The 22,972-nt window shown below is 32.0% G+C and overlaps 1 protein-coding gene across 2 annotated transcripts in view; it reads left to right on the forward strand.

Moving 5' to 3' along the window:
* LOC145248968 (uncharacterized) overlaps window positions 1-22,972 on the forward strand; it is a 136,676-nt gene that overhangs the window by 105,094 nt on the left and 8,610 nt on the right. Inside the window, exons 11-14 of one of the 2 annotated variants that reach the window (XM_080110778.1) lie at window positions 984-1,106; window positions 4,124-4,184; window positions 14,451-14,605; window positions 15,233-15,375. In XM_080110778.1, coding sequence (XP_079966904.1) covers window positions 984-1,106; window positions 4,124-4,184; window positions 14,451-14,605; window positions 15,233-15,375 — 482 coding nt within the window. Of the gene's footprint in view, window positions 1-983; window positions 1,107-4,123; window positions 4,185-4,243; window positions 4,305-14,450; window positions 14,606-15,232; window positions 15,376-22,972 lie in introns of both variants that reach the window. The other variant, XM_080110779.1, reaches the window with a different exon arrangement.

Raw genomic sequence — 22,972 nt, forward strand, 5'->3', positions numbered from 1 at the left:
ATTTTCCTGCATCATTTTCAATCGAATTATGTACAGCCAATTAGAAGTGAATTTACAAAACTTACAAAATATCTTTTAAAAGTAAAATGGATTCTAACAATAAAGTGGGACAATTGCAAAATATGGACCTGCAAATCAAAGTCATGAGTAAATCAATATTGTTTACTAGAAATATTTTTATTACTCCAGCTATGAGATGGAGTAATAAAAATGGGTGACTGGTCTTACCCAAGCATTATTGCTACCATAGGTTTTAAAGGATTGTAAAGTGATATGCAAGTAGCAGTTTGAAACATTTCCAAATGACTTTGGAAATGTTTTATGCATTATCTGGAGAAATTTCCAAAAGATTTTTAAAATTGTGAAATAGTGTTGTTAAATTAAATTTTTGTTCTCGCATGGAAGTATGTGTCAAAGATTTAATTTGGTTTTCAGTTGTTTTTCAGTTGTACATTTTTAACTAATCTGAAATAAAATCTATTTTAGAGGTCCTAACAATCTGCTTAGGATATTGAATAAGGAAATAACTGGAATGAAGAATATCTAGCGATTAAAATTTGGATATGTTGTTGCATATTTGTAACAGAAATTACCAGTCTTGATTAGTCAGATACGGAAATGGCAGGTTGTATATAGTATGTAATCCATGAAATCGATTGGAATCTCAATGTTCAATAGTAAAAAAAACAAAAAAAACAAAGTTCAATGAGATGATTGACTGGTTAGACAGAACCAATATTAACGTGTAAGCTGCATTGCTTTCTAGGTGTAACATGAAAAATGTTTTTATAAGATAAATTACAGGGAGTGGTGTCTAGTTTGGGAGCTGTAGTAATTGCTTCCACAGCCCTGGCAATTTGAGTTACCATATTCTTCAGTAACATGCTCTATGTAGATTTGTAGCTTGTAATTATTCCTTATTTTATTGTATTAAAAATTTTTATAGTCTTCCCTCCCTCTCTAACTCTTAACTTTATTTCCAGGTTATTGGCATTAAGCAATTATCACAAAGTCTCCTTCCAGCCATTGTGGAGTTAGCAGAGGATACCAAGTGGAGAGTGCGGCTAGCCATCATCGAATATATGCCCCTACTGGCAGGGCAACTGGTAGGTGGACACCACAACATTACTAGTTCTAGTGACATGCTGCCCAGTTTATTGCAGATTAGACATATGGGAAGGGGGGGGTAAAATACATTTGCAGGCTAACCATGATTCCCTAGTGTTAGTATCCTATTCCAGCACAAGTAGCAGTTATGTGTGTGCGTGGGTGGAAAAAATGTCCTTTTTTTTTTTCTTTTTTATCTTTCTATCCAGCCATATTTGTTTGCAGCAGTGTTTATGTACAAAGTGTTTATTTTTTATATTACCAACTGGACATGATTCTATTATCTCATTCAGAACCCGCCATCTACTGAACTGCTAAATTTAAACTTTCATCTTTATAAGATGAAGATTCCCTTTTTAAAACTCACCAGAATAGCTTTAATGACAAAAGTTAGTTTTAAAAAAGAAAAGCCAATTGGATAATTTTATACAAGAGCCTTAGTATTATTTAGGGTAAAAAAAAATTTTCCTGGCACTTAAAAAAAAAAACGAAAACATTTAATTGGAGATGGGAATAAATTAATAAAATTATCATACATGTGTACAGTTTCTTTTCAAATTTATTAAAAAAAAAAAAGTGATCAAATTAATTCAATCAAGCTGTTTTTATTAATGTGGTAATTGGAGATAGCCCTTGTTCACATATTCAAATTTTCATTTTTTTTCTTTATGAAATAATAAATTGAATAAATCAATTTTTAATGTTTGTTCACTTATGATTCTATGCATAATTGCAAATGAAATTAATTTTAAATTTTCTAATTATGCATAATACAAAAAAAAAATCATTATCTTCACGGTTTTATTGGAAATATGATAGTGCTTCTGTTTTGGAATCTTTTAATGGAAGTCTGAGCTCTTTTTAATTACACCTAATACATTGGCTGGTTAAATAATTGATGCTAGTCATATTCTGTTTAATGTCTTACATGCCAATATATGCTGGATAACTTTTCTAAATGGACTGCCAAACCTATCCCTGGCCAAGTCTTTAGCTTTCTTTCAAATCCATCTAATGCATGCAAGTATCATTTGAAAAAAATCGATTTGCTTCCAACTCCCTTTTCACTGAGCCAAAGAACTTTGCTGTTTCATCACTAATCACTTTATTTTCCATAACATTCCATCATTTCACAAATCATTAAATCATCAGTATAAAAACTCTTCCGGGCAATTCATACAAAACTCCTTGATGAGTGCTTCTAGGATAAAAATGAACAGTAACAGACTTTGTACAGTTCCTGATGTAACCCACTAACATTTAAACTATCAGTAAATGTACTGTTAATTCACATATTACTTTGAGCATTTCTGTAAATTACTTGAACGACTTTTATCAACTACTCTCTTGCCTCAAATTTATGCAAAGCTTATCAAAGTTTGGTTGGTACTCTGTCAAGTTTCATATCTACAAAAGCGAAATACAGTAGAGCCCCGGGATACGGTAGCTCTAGGATATGTTTTTTTCACATTACAATGTGGAATACAATGTTTTTCTGCCTCTGATTATGGTATTTGCCCCACCTTATGGTGTTACTTCTGTTATTTGATTATATGTGCATTATTATATACTGTACTGTATTTTGTTACTAATTTTTAATGCTGTATCCCGGGGTTCTACTATACAGGTTCTTGCGAAGGCACTTCTCTTGGATTTGTTTTTGAATGAATATAGCATCAGTGTTACTTTGCGCAAACTGCATTTCATTTATCTAATATATTTGCTATTGACTTTTCTCTCCTTTATAATCACACCAAGATCTCAATCGCTTAATTTAGGGAAAAATGTTATACTTTGAAAATGATTTCAACTTATACTCTTTTTCAGCATATTAGCACTCTGGAAATACATGGAATAAAACAATATTTTTACCTCTAAATTTTACATACTCATTAGTTCTTGACAAATGAATCCACTATAAAATCTGCAATCAGGATGTTGTCACTACAACTTTAATCTCCTCTCTCCCTGCTCATGTGTTTCTCAATTAGAGAGAAACTATTTTTTCAAACGTGTTACTAATAAACTGATACAAGTTTTAATAAATTTTTTAGCAACATATTTTTGTACATTAAACTTCTCTGTACATTCTCAGCATCCCAAATTCTCATCTATTAAAAAAACAAATTTGGGATGTTAAATGTACATATTACTAGTATTTGATTTGAAAAAATAAATAACATTGCTTGGTCGTAAAAAAAACTGTGCTGGGCACGAACTCGCATAACTTAAATTAACAAGCAAATGCCTTATCAATGAGGACACAGATGTTACAAAGTCGCAACGTTAGCTACTTGAAACAAAAGAACGTAATGAAAATCACGAATCCCGTCAAAAGCAAGGTTTTTATCTGATGCCCACCCCTCAGCAATATTTCTACACAAAATGATTAACTTTTCTAATTTTGCAATATTATTTGTCTGAAAGATTGCTCTTTCTGATGCCAAGTTGGTTAGTGTATGATGCGTATGAGAAAACTTTTTAGACATACAAACACACCCACAGGTGGATCCCCTTTATATAATAGATGTAAATGTAATTTCTTAGGGTTTTTTTTTCTAGATAAATTCTTTAATGTTGTCATCAATGTTTTAATTTCTTTAAAAAAAGTCAATTTCAAGCAGTTAAAATTCTTCTAAACAATTTTTTTTCTTCTTTTTTTTCAATCTTCATCAGTGAAATAAGTGTTCTGTAAGGCACAAATATGAAAAAATAAATTGGATGAAAACAATTTATATAAACTGAAAATAACTAATCGTCTATTAAGTGTTCATTCATTTAGTATTTCCTCTACTTGGCTGGTACCAAATCCAGGAGTACATTACTTTAATTTCGAAAATGGTTTTTTGATTAATGGACAAAAAGTTAGTTCCCCTTTAAACTCAATTTTTCTCTAGAATATTCGATCTAAGAATTTTTCCAATCTTAAAAGAAAATTGTCCGTGTGGATTTTCCATCCTTCCCATCCCACCCCCCCTTTTTTCCCCCTTTTCTTTATTTTCTTTCTTTCTTTCAGGGTGTAGATTTCTATGATGAGAAACTGAACACTTTGTACATGAACTGGCTAAATGATTACGGTGAGTGCGCCTTCTGTCTTGTCCTCTTATTTTACTTTATTCTTTCACTTGTTTTTCAGGGTGTAGATTTCTTTGAGGAGAAACTCAACACATTGTGCATGAACTGGCTTGTTGACCACGGTGAGTGTCTCGTTATCATCCGGTCCCAGATCTACTACTACTAATCGACCATCCATTGATATATCTGCTAGTGATTCTTCAACAGCATTCATCCACTTCGTATCATAAGTTTATGTACACCACTTCTCTGTGAGTATGGTATTACTCTCGGAACTTGATAAAAAAAAAAAAAAAAAAAGGAAAAAATAGATATAATTTTGGACGATTTGTTTTGTTATCCAACAATTTTCATATTAAAATAAATTTTTTTTTTTTTCTTTTTTTTTTTCCCCCATGCTAAAAGCTAGTAAGTGAATTTTGGAGGGTTAACAAAACGTTTTTCTGAAATAGGATGGGTGTAACCCGTTTTATATTTTATAACGGTTTGCCATCTTAAATAATTTGCTATATTTTAGTGTTGAATACACTTATTTCCAAGATGTGTTAGAATCCTGTTGAAAACGATTCCAAATGTCCATCTTGTAATCTGTTTTCGTATAATTTACTTTTTGTAACATTTCGGTCTGAAAATCTGATAATACAAATCTTTTAATTCAAACAATTTGAATTAAAGTTAACTGAGCCTTTCATATTTGGATCCATAATTTTATATTGATTTAATGCACATTTTCTATATGCATTAACATAAAATTAATAAGTTGAATATTTGGACCTTAAATTCAAATTCTGGAAAGTATGAGGTTGCCTATTCAGCAATTAGTGCACCTTTAAAATGGCTTCATCTTATACTTTTCATGATGGTTACTTTGTTAAATTTTCTGGTAGAAATTAAAAAAAACTTATGCTTTTTGTGAACACACATTTTGTTTGTTTTTTTTTTTTTTTTTTTAGCTGAGGAGGAGGTGCATTTAAGAAAATTGCAAATTTTTAACTTTAAAGAAATAACCAAAAGTTAAATATTAATGTTTAAAAATCTATTAAATGTTTTAAAGTTAATAAAAAACTAACATTAAATTTAATTTTCTTGCGAATAAAAATACATTCATATAAAAAGAAAATGCTTACATATAGTTAAAACTATTTCCAAAATATAAATGCATACAGACAAGCCATTTATTTTTTAAATGTTATTTTATATCTTGATCATGTTACAATGATTGATTCATGATAGTTTTAAAACGCTTTATTTGCGACTTTTTTAAAAAGTAACAATGCTTTTTTTTAAGTAGATTTCCTATATATATATTTCTATGTGCTCCTCCTTTGTTTTTAGAATCTAATCATAAACTGAAACTAATGCTATCTTTTTTATTCAATTTTGCAAATAAACTTTCAAACACAAAATACTGGAAACTTGTTTTCCAAAAGATTCCATTAGAGTAGTTACTACTCCTCTCTTTATTTTTGGGACATGCTGGATCTCATTTCGTGGTCAATGCCGATTGTGTACTTTTTATTTTTTATTTTTATTTTTTCTTTAACTTTTTTAAAACTTTTTTTAACCCCTCTTGTATATTTCTTTGTATTTTTACTCGCTCCCCCCACCCATCCTGTGTTTTTTTTTGTTTTTTTTTTTTTCACTCCCTCTCCTCTTCGTTTATTTGATCCCCCCCTCCCAGGTTTCGTCCTCCTATTTTATTATTACTCTCTTTGTTTATTTTTTCTTTCCCTTTTTTTTATACACGACTTATTCCTTGTCTGTCTTCCCTTAGCCTTATAATAATCTAAAACGGGTTTGCAATGAAAAATTTTAATTTGCCAATTTAAAAAACATTTTTTTTTAATTAGTATGAAGTTAATTCTCTTGTTTCTGTTTTTATTCTAAGAAACCGTAGAAAAAAAACATTTACCTTTTTTTTCCTTGTATTGATATATTTAGAGAAAATTTCTCAAAACTCTAATTGATCTAAAACTAATTTCTTTACGATTTTTGATATTAAATCTTTGTCTCGTTTTCACAATTTAACTTTTCAAGTCTATTTCTAAGATGTATTTTTACATCTGGTTATATCCATGATGGTCAGTTTAGCTGGAGTCAGAGGTACTAGCATAGCTTTTTACATCTTGAACATGCATAATTTTGAAAGTGACCAAATTCTTGCTAAAGGGGGGGAAAAAAAACTTTAACTTTGTTTTAGTTTTAATATTTTAGCATTGACATACTATTTTAATTTCTATGCTGTTCAATTTGAAGTAAATTTTCAGGTATTGGTGTAGACTTCAAATTCTCTAAACACTGCTTATGTAAGTTTTTGAACAAAAAAACTACAAACCATTTGCCATCAAATAAATTCACACATGCATACTTCCTAATTTTTTTTCACTCCTAAATTGAAACTAATTGATTGCTTAATTTGATAATTAGATTTTTTATATATAGGTGATGCAAACTTAAACCAAATGTCTAAAACATGTTAATTTTATATAACATACATAAAAACTAGAGGTTGTGTTTAAAAAAAAAAAAAATTTAAACTGTAAAAGTTAAAACATTAAACCTAGTAAACAAAAATGTAAAATTGGAAGGTAATGTTTCTTTTTAATTAAACTAAACATTAAAATTCAAATATTGTAGACAAATTTATTAGATTTTTAAAGAATCCCCTTCTTGCAAATGAATTTTTAAAAATGCAATAGAAGTCAACAGAATACAATCTATAAATCAGATAATTTCAGACATGAGTATTTTTTCCACCCTTTTGTCTCCTTTACAGAAATTAGATACAATCCTAGCATCTTTATTCCAATTTTGATCAAAAATCCATTACATGATTTTGGTTTTTAGAAAATGCCCAAAACTGATGCTTAAGAAATAGACATTTACAGAATCTTGCTTAATTTGTGTATAATTAAATGTAATGCATCCACCTTCCAAATTCTTTAAAGGAACTGAAAATTGATAAAGAACTTTCTTTTTTTTAAATGTACTAAAAATTAGATGTATCTGAATTTTCACAAGTGATAAGGATGATCAGCTGGAGACCTGACTCTTCACTGGTGCTACCAGATCAGGCTGCCCTGTGGCTTCCTGAGACAAAATGCACCTACATTGACATTTTTTTTGTTTTCTGATCTTTTTTTGTTAAACTTAATTATGTTCTGCAAAAACAAAAACAGCCTTTCTCCCTCCCCTTTTTATTTTATTTTTTCCTACCCTACTCCCGGTCCTGGATATGACCTTAAACTATATCTGATGATGAGGTCCGGCTTACGGGCTTTGGGGAGTATGGAGCCACCTCTTAATTGCCATTGCTCCCAGGTCCACCCTGACCCGGAGTGATAGTATCTGTTAGGGTCCCAACATTGGGTTAAATAGAAACAGATTTTAAAAAGGAAAAGAAACAAAAGAAAAAAACAAATATATTCTATTAAATTATTATTTTTATTTTATTCTTTATTTATTTATTTATTTTTTTTGCCCTGTCGGTAGGGCATGAGAACAAACCGACTGCCCCCCTGCAGAGGGTAAAAACCCCTCAATGGGGCAACCAGTTAGCCGTGGGTTGCTACCCGTAATGTCTTAGGACGTGATCCTGGTGATTGAGCGAACCTAGACCAGGATACATAAAAGTTTAGGCACCGCAACACATTACTTTGGCCCTTACTTCGACTAGACGGGCGGTCGGAGAGGCCCGATCCGACCAATCGGCCAGTCACGCCAAGCCCCACCATATATTGCCCATTCCAAAAACTCGCTACTAACACAACACCTCCCCCCCTCTCCCACAAATAACCCTACTCCCTAATATATGATGGAAAGCGGTGGCTGAGGGTCAATCGATTAGGTGTGAATATCGATGACGAGGCTGTAAACCCCTCAGGATTGCTACAGATCCCATAGCAATATCAAGAGAGAACAGATAATCATTGATACCACCAAAGTCGGTTATATCATCATTGTATCCCTGTAGAGGCTGGGCGAATGGGTTCCCCCCCCCCCCCAGGCTCTTCCCAAATAGGACTCCGAGGTGGGTGGGGAACAAAGATGACGAAAAAAGAAAACAAAATATATGGCTTATTCCTCCCAAAAACCACCCAATCACCCAAAGAGAACCCACTCTGATGTCTCTGACATCAGTAGCTCTGAGGAAGAGACGATAAAACTAAGGAACTCAACATTCGTAGTAATAGAATCAATAGAGGAAACTCCTTTGAGCAAACTATCACCTTTTAAAATTGAAAGAAATCTTAAAACTTTAAAACCAAAGTCTATTAAAAAACAATTTAATGGCAGCCTACTAATAGAAACCCATAACGAAGAACAAACTAAAGAAATATTGAAACTAAAATTATTTGAAAACATCAAAGTCAAATGCTACAAACATCCAACCCTAAATACCTGCAAAGGAGTTGTGAAAAGCCACGAACTTGCACTTTGTCTTGATTTCCTCCAAGGGACAAACTTACATAAACAGAATGTGTTAGATGTTCATAGAGTCCAAATCAAAAAAAAGTGAGAAAATCGATACTAACTTTTGATTCCCTCACCATACCCAAAGAAGTGAAAGTTGGATATATGAAAATAAATGTAGAAACTTATATTCCAAACCCCCTCCAATGCTTCAAGTGCCAGAAGTTTGGACACCGTCAAGATCGGTGCACACGATTACCAGTGTGTGGAAGATGTGGAGAAAGCAGCCCACACATTGACTGCAGAAAAGATTTCAAGTGTGCCAACTGCCTTGGAAATCATGGTGCTGGCTCTAGATACTGTGAAATATGGAAAAGAGAAAAAGAAGTGACCAAACTAAAACATACAAAGAATATATCCTACCCAGAGGCCAGGAAAATCATTGAAACTAAAACATATGCAGATGCAACTAAAAAAACTACTCCAATCAACAATCAAAATGGTCATATACATGTAACGGATACAACTGACAAGAAAATTGATGTCCTAAGCAAACTAATAAAGGAAATGAAAGAACTATTAGAAGAAATGAGGAAAATGAATAGTGCAATGTCTGCAACCAATCCAAGGATAATATTAAGTAAAGACACTACTGAACCACAAAAAGAAACAAAACCACAAACCATTTCTACAAAAACAACCGAACAACCATCAAACACATCACAAGTCAGAAAAGAATCAAATCCCCCCCAGACAAAAAAACAAACAAAAACAGGAAAAGAAAGATCCCAATCTATATCACGAACAGGGACTCCGACAGAAAATAGATTTGAGGGATTGGAGACGATGGAGGTTGAACACAATTCCAAATGATGAACAAAATATTACAATGGAATATCAGAGGGATAAAAGCAAACCAAAATGAACTCTCATTATTAACAAATATGAGCCCAGCACTTGTCTGTCTACAGGAGACCTTTCTGAAAGAAAATAATACCATCAACATAAAACACTACACATCTTACAACTACATAAAGATACGGACAGAGCTTCTGGAGGCACGTCAATACTCGTGAAGAATGAAGTCCCTCAAAGACAAATAAATATAAACACAAACTTGAAAGCAATTGCAGTTCAGTGACTCTACATAGAACTATAACACTTTGCTCAATCTACATCCCTCGAAAAGATACAATCAACGAAACTGAGATAACTCAATTAATAAAACAACTCCCTAAACCCTTTTTTCTACTAGGAGATCTCAACAGTCACAATGTAATATGGGGAAGTAAAGAAACAAATAAAAAAGGAAAAGAAATAGAAAACATAATAAATAAAAATAATCTATGCCTCCTTAATAATCAAAACTACACCTATATGTACCCAGCAACAGGTACTTTCACCGCCATCGACCTTACCTTATGTGATCCTTCCATATATATGGACTATGATTGGAAAGTCTAAGTACTAGTACTGAACAAAAAACACCCAAATGGAACCTACATAAAGCGGATTGGGAAGACTTCCAGGAACAGTGCAAAAACCAATTAATTATCGAAAAGAAAGATGAAGATGACCATTTGAACTACTTCATTAAAACACTCACAAACATAGCAAATAATACCATACCGAAAACAACCAAAACCAACAATCACAACAAACCTTGGTTCACAAAAGAATGCAGAAAAGCCATCAGAGCTCGACGAGCTGCCTTGAGAAAATTCGAAAAGTACCCAACAAGCGAAAATCTGGATTTCTTCAAAAACAACAGAGCAAAAGCCAGACGAATCATAAAGGAATCCAAAAGAACAACATGGAGAAATTATATATCCAAAATTAATGTGAATACCAAGGCAAAAACAGTTTGGAACATGATGAGGAAAATAGAAGGAAAGTGTAGTAGTACACCAATATCCCACATCTCTAAAGGCAACAAAATATACACCGATCAAAAAGACATTTCCAATAACCTGGCAGATAATTTATCAAAAATTTCATCATGTGACAGACACAGAGAAATTCAAAAAGATTAGAGAAAAGGAAGAGAAGAAAATTCTATTTAAATCACAAAATACCGAAAAATACAACCAAGCTCTTAACTTGCCTGAATTAAAAGAATCGCTAACCAAATCCCATGACACAGCTACAGGGCCCGATGAAATCCTCAAAAAACTTCCAGAAACCTCAATGAAATACCTGCTTGAAATTTTCAATATTATATGGTCCAGTGGAAACTTACCGGAGACCTGGAAAGAGGCCACAATAATACCAATCCCCAAATCTGAAAACTCAAACATCCAATCCCAATCAAATAACGTCTCAGATCCATTGAATTTCAGGCCAATAGCTCTAACAAGCTGCATTTGTAAGACCATGGAAAGGATTATAAACAAAAGACTAATCTGGTTCCTGGAAACAATCTTATTACAGAATTTCAAACAGGATTCAGGAAAAACCGAAGTTCAATAGACCACATAGTCAGACTTGAAACCTTCATCAGAGAAGCCTTTGTAAGGAAGGAACATTTAACAGCAGTGTTTTTTGACATGGAAAAAGCCTACGATACTGTGTGGAAGTACGGTGTTACAAGGGATCTGAAGGCGCTTGGACTAAAAGGCAGAATGCCAATTTTTATTGAAAATTTTTTAAAAAATAGACGGTTCAGAATAAAGGTTGGCACAGCTCTCTCGGACTTGAAGGAACAAGAGAATGGAGTACCTCAAGGGAGTATACTGTCAGTGACCCTGTTCAGTATCTGAATTAACAGCATTGTTAAAAACCTTAACCCTGGGGTAGATTGCTCCCTATATGTGGATGACTTCCTAATATGCTGTAGATCTAGATATATATCTATAATAGAAAGGAAGCTTCAATTGTGCTTAAACAAAGTAATGAGATGGACGGAAGAGACTGGATTTAGATTCTCCAAAAGAAAAACGAAATGCATGCATTTCTGCAAACTAAAGAACATGCATAATGATCCTGTCCTAACCATGGAAGGAATGCCCATACCCGTTACTGACCAGTACAAATTCTTAGGGATTTTATTTGACAAAAAGTTAACATTCATCCCACACATAAACTATCTGAAAAAAAAAATGTAACAAAGCTGTAAATCTTTTGAGAGTGGTAGCACATACCGATTGGGGGTGCAGACAGGGAAACATTCCTTAAACTTTACAGAGCACTTGTCCGCTCAAAGCTAGACTACGGCTGTTTCATATATGGATCAACCCGAACATCATATATAAAAAGCCTAGACCCTATTCACCATACTGGCCTAAGATTAGCCCTAGCAGCATACAGAACCTCCCCCGTGAACAGTCTATACACGGAAGCACATGAACCCCCACTAGATCTAAGGCGAGAAAAGTTAGCCCTTCAATATTTACTCAAACTGAAGTCTTGCCCAAACAACCCTGCATACCAATGTACCTTCTATCCTAAATATGAAGAACTCTTCAACATGAGGAAAAACTATCAAAACTTTCGGGCTCCGAATGAAGGAAAGCATTGAAGAATCGAAAATTCCAATCTCCAGCATTCACAACTTCATACTGCCTAAAACACCCCCATGGACCATGAAACAAGTAGAAATAAAACTGAACCTAAACAAAAAGTCCAAATCTATCACAAACCCTATTGAATACCACGACGAACTTCAACATTTAAAATTACGATATTCAGACTACACCTTTATCTACAGACGAGTCTACAAGCAACAATCACACTGGATGTGCAGCAACGTACCATAAAACCACAATGAAGAGAAATCTTCAAAATGAAGCATCTATATTCACTGCAGAAACTATAGCTATCGATCTAGCACTCAACATAATTTCAGAGGAAACCACCAAAAACTTCATCATTCTCACAGATTCTCTATCAGTCCTATTATCTATACAAAATCAAAAACAAGAAAATCCACTAACAACAAAATTAATAGAAAAAAATCAATATCCTTTCAACCACTAAAAACATTCTTGTCTGGATCCCCAGCCATGTGGGGATCAAAGGCAATGACAGGGCAGATACAGTTGCAAAAAAATCTTCTCACTTTCCAACTGACAATCTTAAGATTCCACATACTGATCTTAGACCCCAGATAAAAGCATACATACAGGAAAAATGGCAACTGCGGTGGAGTCAGCAAGAGGGCAACAAATTATACTCAATCAAACCTGAACTTAAGAAACGATGTCCGGACATCAAGAGATCACGCCAAGATTTGATACTGACTCGGCTGCGCATAGGACACACCAACTTTACTCATTCTTATATACTAAATGGAGAATCTGCGCCAGAGTGCATCCCATGCCAGGAGACGCTCACAGTAAAACATATCCTAGTTGGGTGTGATGACCTCGCCCCAACTAGAAAACTATATTATACAGAAAGCAATATGGAGGACCTTTTTGAAAAGGTCAACTCAGCAAATATTCTAGCATACCTAAGGAAAGTAAATTTATTTAAGGAAATTTAAAGTCACCCAAATATACACATCCATGTATAAATACAACATTTAATTTCTTAGTTCAATTTTATATAAAAAAAAAAGGGAGGAAAGGCCGAAAAAAGCCCCCCCCCCCCCAAAAAAAAATAGTTTAAAAAAAGACTCCGGCATTAAATGACCACATAGGTTGATATGCCGTAAAACCAATCAATCAAAACCTGACTCTTCAACTTGATTTGTTTAGTGATTATAGGTTTTGGAGCTATCAAATTGTTTAAATCTCCGTTATGGTGAAACTTCTGATTCGGTTTCTAGTAATCAAGATTGTTCCGTAAAGAATCGCAATTCAGAACTTCTCATAAGACTGGGGAGGGAGCGGGATATTACAATTGAATGTGATTTTCATTTTTACAGATGTTTAAGAAAATTCAGTTCGCTATGAATTTTGAAATGCAGCTGCTGTGCATTTAACTAAATTTAGCCTAAATTATCCAACCTTATGCCAAGCAGATGTGTCCTACAATTCATAATGATCAGTTAATTAGTTTAGTGAATTCTAAGTATATGAATTGAGGCCTGAATATCAGTGGATCGCAATTGCAGTTATGGAGGCTCAGAATTGCTTGTTGTGCAGTTAAGTGGGACCTTATCACCTGAGCCAACTCTACCAACACTGGACAGTAGTCATGACAAAAGATAATGGTTTTCAGTAGATGTATGAAAATGATAACCTCATATTTTCATAAGTTTGTGGAAATTGGATTAAACACATTGATTTCTTTTACATTAATTTAAAATTACTTTTTTGTGAAAGTCTTTAATATACAGGCTGTCCAAAAAGTCACTGAAACGTTGAGAATCTTTGTCATTTTACCATTAATGATTTTTGTTCTCTATTTCAGATATTTTAGAAATTATGGATAATTATAGCATTGAACAACGTACGCAAGTCGTGAAATTGTTTTACCAAAATCAGGGATATATTGTTTTGACTCAAAGAGTAAGACAGAATTTTCAATCTTAAAGTCTGTTAGCAAACCTCAAACCCTGCAAGAATTGAAGAAAAACATCAGGAAAAAAATAAGTTAAATCACAATCCAGAGATTCTGTCATCTGTGTTTTGAAAAGAGCACACATATGCGAAACAGAAACATTTTAAGACCTTAGTTTTCATAAAAGTTGTTTTGAATTTTGCATTTTTTTTTTTTTTTTTTTTTTTTTTTTTAATTTCCCAATGTCTTAGTTTGTTAAAATTACAGAAAAATATCAAAAATAAAGAATCTTAAGTTCAAAACCCTTCCGTGACTTTTTGGACACCCTGTATTTGTAATGTTAATATTAGTTTTTGTATTTAATTTTTTTTTTTCACACCTCACTAAATACTTTGGTTTCTTGTTTTTAGTTTATGCTATTCGGGAAGCTGCTACTTTAAATTTAAAGAAGCTTGTGGAAAAATTTGGTGTTGAATGGGCCCAAAAGACTGTGATTCCGAAAGTACTGTACATGTCACGAGATCAAAATTATCTGCACAGAATGACTTGTCTTTTTTGTATTAATGTAAGTATTGGAATTTTATGTTTACATCTTAAAGTGTTTTAAAGAATGTTTCATGTAATTAGATAACAATAAGATTGAATAGTAGTGATGCTCTTTTGCAAAGCAATATGCAAATTAAACTAAGGATGTTGGTTGCATATACATGATTGGTGTATAAAGTTCTTCGGATACGTTTTGGAATTCTGGAATCTGTTCAGAATTTCAACTGGAATCCTTTATTTAATCCACAGGAGATAGTTTCGTCAGCCATGATAAAGTAGAAGCTTTATTCCATTCTTAATTTTTTAGTATCGCCTTTACTGTCAACCTTCAGAATCAGTTATTTAAAACTGATTTTAACTAAGCACTTTCATCCATTGTCATTTCAATTTAATGTATCAGATGAAAGACGTGATCTAAATTAGTTTTGTATAGTGTTTTCATTATTACATGGAACTTATAGGACTAGAAAGAGGAAATCTAAATGGTTGGAAATGAAGTCTGATTTCTGAATGCTTTTATTATTAAATGTAATTATTGACGACTAATTTTTTTTACTACTGTTAAAAAATTGTTCTAATGATGTCACTCTTTGAAATATTTTAATATTTTATCTATTAATTTTTGTACATTTACATATTTTAATAGCTGCTGGCTGATGCCTGTGGTGCCGAAACTACCATCAAGTTAATGCTTCCCACCATTTTGGGTATGGCTTCTGACCCCGTGGCAAATGTCAGATTCAATGTTGCAAAGACAGTTCAGAAGTTAGGTCCTATGTTTGATCAAAAGTAAGTCAATGCAAATATTTAATTGCATGTATATTCCGTCTAAACCAACCTCACCTGCTTAATGTATTTTTCTTTTTACTATAATTCTGGATGGCAATGTCATGATTTAAAAAAAAGTCTGTTCATCTTATTTTTACATGGTTAGCACTATTGTCTGCTTATTTCTCGTGTCGGGGTTGGTTAACATTTAGTGTTTCTTGCTAACCTTTAAAACCATAATTTAAATCTTTTTTTATCCATGTAGATGATGACTATTTTAGCCATAAGAGGTTACTTCTAGCTAGCTTCCAAAGAGGCAGAAGTCTAAATGCTACTCTCTTAGCAGAACCTAACATTATCATGCATTTCTTCATTAGCATTTAAACTAAATCTTTGAATCACTTCTCTATATATCTGTCCTTTCCTTTGCATTGACCTTTTTTTTTTTTTTTTTTTTTTTTTTTTTTTTAATTAAAAATCTAATGTTAACATAAGAAAAATTGTTTTTTTCCACTTCTGAACACTGGTTTCGCTTTGGACCATCCACGCCCAACGTGGGTTTTGCTTGGGACCCTTTCAGTAATTTCTAGATTTTTGACTTCCTATCTATAGTTGTATGTATAGAAATTCAGATCAATGTTCATTTGCATGCTTAGATCTACTGCTATTACCTTACACTAGGAAATCTTTCCTTTCACGGTAATTATTGTTTTATCTTAAGTCTTATCCCTTACCCATTATACTTTTTACATCATAATTATCCCTTTTCCTGTTTGTTTACTTCTCATACATTTGAATTTCTCATTTCTGCTCAAAGAATTTCTGTAACATTTTTGTTTTTTATTCGGTTACATTTCTTTTATCATACCTGATAGTTGTGTATGATTTCGCCTAGGCCTATTCTGGAATAACTGAATGTGATTTATGAATAGTAAAAAAAAACAACAAAATAAACAATAAAAAAAGTAAACACCATGACAAAAAAACCAACACTATCAGAAATAATAATAATAATAATAATAATAAACCAACCCCGGACAAGAACAACCATACTATAAATAAAATACTAATAACGAACAAGATAAATGCAACTGTAGACACCACACAATTTGCCCAGTTCAAAATAAATGTCTAACCAAAAGCGTAGTTTATCAGGCAACAATATTTGCAAAAGAAAACCCGAATAACAAGAAATATTACGTAGGCATGATTTGCTTAGATTTCAAAACCCGATACTATGACCACAAAAGTATATTCAACAATAAAAAATACCATCTAAAAACAGCACTTGCGAATAAATACTGAGAACTCAAAGAAAGCGGACATTCGCCGGTAGTCGAATGGAAAATAATAAGACCAGCTACCACGTGTAGGCATCTAGACGACCCATGTCAGTTATGCCTTCATGGAAATTTTGCTATCCTGTACTTTAAAGAACCCCAACATCTATTAAACTGTAGAAGAGAAATAGCAAATAACTGTTCACAAAATGAAATTTACTCTAGGATAGCAATACAAAATAGTCTTAAAACTAACAAAAACAATAGAAAATAATTTAAATAAACATGAATATACATAAACTATCGCGCGCACACACACATATATATATATATAAACTAACAATTTAAAAAAAAAAAAACACTAACCTAGTTTTAAAAAAGATCCTTTGTCCGATAAATGCATGCCCATTGGCTGATAGGAAGGGGCGCGGTGGATACTAGAAATAGGTATCCCAAACCAAAATTTTATTTTTATTATATCTAAAAAAAAAAAGTAATGTGGGCATGTGGATTTTTGTAAACCATTTACAAAAATACCAAATTTATTTTGGTAGGTCAATTAGCCATCAAGTTATGATCATTCAAAGTTTGTCGGAAAGTTGAAATTTGCTATCGTGGCCGAGAAGCCAAATTTCATAGTCTATAACTAAAAATGTAAGCTACTAACAAGTGAAAAATCCTTATAAATGTAATGTCATCTTGTAGTAGATGAAAATTAATACAAATTTAGGCAATAAATATTAGATGAAACCAACTTAAACTCTAGGCAAAATCCCTCTATCAACGCGAAAACAGTGAAAATACGACACGGAAATGCAACTTTAACTGTTCATATCAATTTCATTTTAATAGCTAATGTATTGAATCTTCTTAGTATGATTCAAAACACATTAGAGATCAAGATAATTCTTTCTTTTAATTATAAATTGATAAAACCACTCAATTGTGGACCATGTAAAAGCAGTCAAACAGGCAATTTTGTAAAGGGCAAAAAAGGTAAAAAAAATGAGTCAAAAGTATACGTTACTGAAAATGCTATAAAACTGTAACCATTGGTGGTAGAAGCTTGAAACTTTGCAACTTTACTAATTTTGGGGTGAGGAATTCAAAAAAAAATGGTTGCCTTGTATCTAATAACAAAACTTTTTGCCACAGAAATACTTTTACTTTGGGAAATTTAAACTCGCCAAAAAAGCACCGACGACAATAATATTTAGAAATTTTTTATACAAAAAAAAAAGGCACAAGTCATTTTTTTTAAACATTGAAAAACTTTTAACTTAAAAAACAAGTAAGAAAGATATTTTAGGTCTTACTACAATTCCTTTCTTATCGATCTTCTCTCAGAATTCTTTCATAGGCTTCTGCTATGGTAGATATCTCAGGAACCCTCCAAATCCTACCATCACTTGAAACTGGCATTACCTCAAAATCCCATCTGTAGAAAAATGCTGACTCTACTTGTGCAATGTCATCTGATAAAGGCCATCGAAAATAATCTTTTCTACTTTTTGTTTGCATTAAAAATTTTACTACAGCGCTGGATGCAGATATAATATCAATGACTTGGCCAATGTAAAAGTTGGTGTCATAGTAGACAGCTACCCATTGTCCTTGATGTTCATAACTGAAGATATCCTGAGATGGATCTTCATCACAACTGCAGGAATTATCTGAATGTTCAGCAGATTCACTTAGGGAAGACATTTTTTGTTGCTTTGGTGGAGGTGGAGATGAATCAATTGGATTTCTTTTCAAGTAGTCAGAGAGCAGCTTCCAGTTGAACTTTATTTCCACTGGTGTTGATTTTGACACCTAAAACAACCTTGAGGTATCTCAATTGGTTTTTGAGTGCTTCCAAACCACTTTCTGAAATTTTTTTTATCTGTTTATCAGACTTCACTGGACCACCATGCTTAATAACAGTTAATAATTCTCTCTTTCTCAGCAGCAGCTTGACGTTCTTTTTCCTTCTTTAATCTTTCATTTTGTACAATTTTTTCTTGGACACAGTTTCACAAGGGCTTCTTGTTGTGCATGTTTTTGTCGCAAATGTTTTGCATGTTTTCTGGAGATGCTCAGAATGGATTGCCTCTTTGTTGATGGTATTACTTCCAACCAAGCTGTTGTCCGATTGCGCTTAAGCATATTTGAAGATGATCGATTATGTAGTGATGCATGTCATTTTGTTTGTATGCTAAAATCTAAATTTCCAAAGGCATGCTCACCTGACAGATTTGTTAAAGGGCAGCTCTTCAAGGCATCTCTCGTCTCCTGATCTACATCTTTTCCAAAAGCACCTCCTTCTAAAAAGTCATGCAACTGGTGCTTAGTGACAATGAGGAACTTACTGAGTATCTTGCGCAAACATTCTAAAACAAGTTCAGGGGCTGTGAGACTAATACAGAGAGACACATTGCCTTCCTCAAAGAATTCCCCATTAAATACACCTTTACAGTCAGATTTTAATAACAACTGGGGATTGTTGATCCAGCATTCTAAACTTAGAGCCATTTTCTTGATATAGTGATGGAAGTCAACATACTGAACAGTGCTGTTAACAAGTTTCCTGAAAGGTTTGGTCAAATTAATGTTCAGCAAACCAACTGCAGCAAGTAGGGAATGTAGTCTCTCATCAGAAATGTCAGCCAAAACACTCTGTAATTTCATATTGCAAGATGTTGCAAACACAGATAAAAATAATTTTATGTGCTCTTTATGGTGATATACTGCCAGGGCATTTTCAAATAGAGAATTAAACCTATTTGCCCGATAACTTGTGATTTGCTGCAGAATGCCAGCCATTCTGTCCTGCAACCACTTTTATTGTTTATGAGTGTATGTACGGGTGACGACAAAAAAAAAAAAAAAATTAATATGCGTTCTGTCACAATTTCTGTTAATGCTGACATAAAAAGTTTTTATGTAATTATTTTCAAATTTTAGGACAAAATAATTTACTATATTTGCTAATATATAGCCTTGGAACTGAGTTTTTATATTTAGTCAGTTTTTTTCTACAAAGCGTAAATGTTGACATGTTTTACGAATCCAAAACAAAGAAACAAAAAATTAGTAAATAAATAATGCTTATTTTAAGTAATTTATTTTAAATAATTTTTTTTTAATTCTCTTTTTTTTTTTTTTTTTTTTCATAATTAAAAAAACTTGTTTCTGAACAATAACAAAAACATACTTTATCGTCATAAGTCACTAGCCGAACGTTTTGTTTATGGAATTTAATTAAAATAATTTAACAATGCTAAAGTTTATCAAACCGAAAAAAAGTTTCCGTCAGTCCCACACAACTAAAAATGTTTTGTACACGGTTTTATTAATTAATTTAATTAAAATAATTTAACAATGCTGAAGTTTATCCAACCGTAACCGAAGGAGAAAGCGATGAAAGAACATATGAAAGTTTGAAAAAAGCTATAGAAAATAAACTGGCATTATTTTTTAAATTGTAAATTTTCATTTTTTTTTAATGACATTCTAAAAATATTAATTAAAAAAATATCTTTCTATGACTTTTAAATAATAAAGAAAAAACAAACTCAGCTAAGAACTTTGATAAGTCCATAGTGAAACAAGTTGTTTGTTTATGTTTTTCCGTTCAGTCAGTACGTTGTGCTACTGTGTGGCTATTGGTCTCTCTGACATTAAGTTGAAAATCTCTGTAGGTACCCCAACTTTTATTAGTGTGTGCTCCTTGATTTATGGGGCCATAAACATGACACCAACAGATTATTAAAGAGGAGATATTCCTCTACAAAACGATGCCTTTTTCGGAATTCTTACTATAAAATTTCTTTCATGTTTCTTTCACTGAAGTTTTCAAGTTGGATTTTTTTTTTTTAGAAAAACCACTTATAACCTTTTAATAACCTCACCATGTTATTAAGTGACTTTTTTTCTTTAAAATGATACCATTTTTATATACTTAGAGACTCACAATATGAAGCGCAACAAATTTGAAAAACATCAACATTTTTTTGTGTAAAAAATAAAGCGACATTTACCAAAATTAGAGGCATAACTTGAAAAATCCTGAAAAAAATACTATTAAAGACACAAGAAAAAGAATTATATATCTATAAAGACAAAAGATTAAATTTTATTTAAATCAAAACCATATCAAAATAACCCAAAAAACAAACGAGATATCGCAAGTTGAAGTTAAGGGAAATTTTACTTTATTTACTAGTTTTCGCACCTAAACTAGGCCAGTTTGGGATACTTACTAGAAAGCTGATTGGCTAACTAAAAATCTCAATAGGAGAGCAGCATATAAAAACGATAAACCACAGAATTCGCGCATAAGCCTGAGGAGTCCTAGAGTGGATGAAACGCCGAATATTCAGTGTAGCTTAATCGCCATATATATATATATATATATATATATATATATATAATTACAGTAGAACCATGCAAGCATGAAAAGTAATATGGGTAAGCTTAAACATGGAAAAGAAAAGGACAAGATATTCTAGTAAAAATATAGTAAATTTATAACTTGAAATATTGCAGCATAAAGAATTGATTATATAATGTTAAATTTAAATCTATTGCTGCAATATCTTAAATTATAAATTTATATATGGTTATCTTTCAGATGCAAGGTTCATTGTTTACTTGCGGTTTTAACGATGTAAGATTCCGTTGTACGGAAGACCAAATCGGCCAAAATGTCTATGATGTTTTTATTGGCGCTTTTCTTCGTATTTTTAATAACATTTTTTTGCACCATTTACAAGTTCTTTTTACAAATAATTTTTTTAATACTGTAATGGTAAAATAAAGATACATTTATTAATTATACGGAATAAGTATCTCGTAATGTTTTCACACGAGATTTTTTTTCCTGTTGATTTCTCTTCTTTTTTTTAATATTAAAATTGATTTAAAGTGATTTTCAAGCCTTTAAAATGACGGAGTCTATAATGAAAACCAAATTACCGTTAAAATTAAAATAATCTTTATTAGAAATTTGTAACAAAATTATAAAACTATTAGATTATAATAAGGAACTTTTAATTAAACAACGTGAACATTTTATAATGAGTGTTTTCATGAAATGTATTTTTAATAATAAAAAAAGTGAACTTTTTTTACTTAAACTTCATAAAAAAACGTATCCAATATAGAATTTTACTAAAATAATTTTACTATTACAGTATTAAATAAAATATTTGTAAAAAAAGACTTGTAAATGGTGCAAAAAAAATGTTATTAAAAAATACGAAGAAAAGCGCCAATAAAAACATCGTAGACGTATATTATCATTTAAACAGTATATCAATTTAAATATTTAAATTATGGCCGATTTGGTCTTCCGTACGACGGAATCTTACATCGTTACAATCGCAAGTAAACAAGGAACCTTGCATCTGAAAGATAACCTTATATTTTTTATTAGAATATCTTGTCCTCTTTTCCAGTTTTAAAAACTAGTTCTTTACTTTTCCATGTTTAAGCTTAACCATATTACTTTTCATGCTCACATTTTTCTATTGTAATCTATGATTTTTCCAGGCTTATTTTTTTGCCCCCATATACACATGTAAATAACAATAAAGGCACTTGTCTGCTTCAATAAAATACCCCAATTATCTTCCTTTCATTCTGTCTGTTTCACTTGTTACTTTTTGGGACAGCAGTGAATTAGTAGCAACATTAGTCACTGAAGTGACGTTGATGCTATGGAAACCAGTCATAAAAAATGTCACTCACCTTCTTACGTTTTTTTACGATTTTGAACACCATTAAATTCATAACTTTTGTTTTACTGAATGAAAATTAAAACTTTTTTCTTCACAAAGCTGAGAAGATGATCTATAAACTGTAATAAAGGTTTTGTTTGAAATTTGGTTGAAAAAGAAGTGAGTGGTGAAGCTTTAAATGTTCTAAATGCCTAAAACTGCCACTTAAATATTCTTTCCTCTTGCCCAACAAACGATTGTTACTTTCAGTCGTGAGAATTAAAATGTCCATTTCCAGTCAGCTGATACATTCCTTTTCATAATTTTTTTTTTTTTTTTTTTTTAAATACATCACCTGCTTAAATTGTTCCCTCTTTTTCTGTACTTTGGCATTTTAAAATTGTTACTGTTGTCATTTTTATACTTTAAATATCTATATTTGTGTTATTCAATCGTTTGCATGTTTGTTCCTAACACAAACTTTGCAACAAATGCTGAAAGGATATACTTTGCATGTGTTGTGTAGGAACTGAGGAGTCCAAGCATTTTTATTATTTTTTCTAAAGATAAAATAGAAATATTTAACTTTACCCTGCAACTTTTGCCAGTCATGCTAATTGATCTATTATGACATCT

This window comes from Euprymna scolopes, chromosome 27, assembly GCF_053919585.1.
Source record: "Euprymna scolopes isolate OS-2025 chromosome 27, ASM5391958v1, whole genome shotgun sequence".
NCBI classification, from domain to species: domain Eukaryota; kingdom Metazoa; phylum Mollusca; class Cephalopoda; order Sepiida; family Sepiolidae; genus Euprymna; species Euprymna scolopes.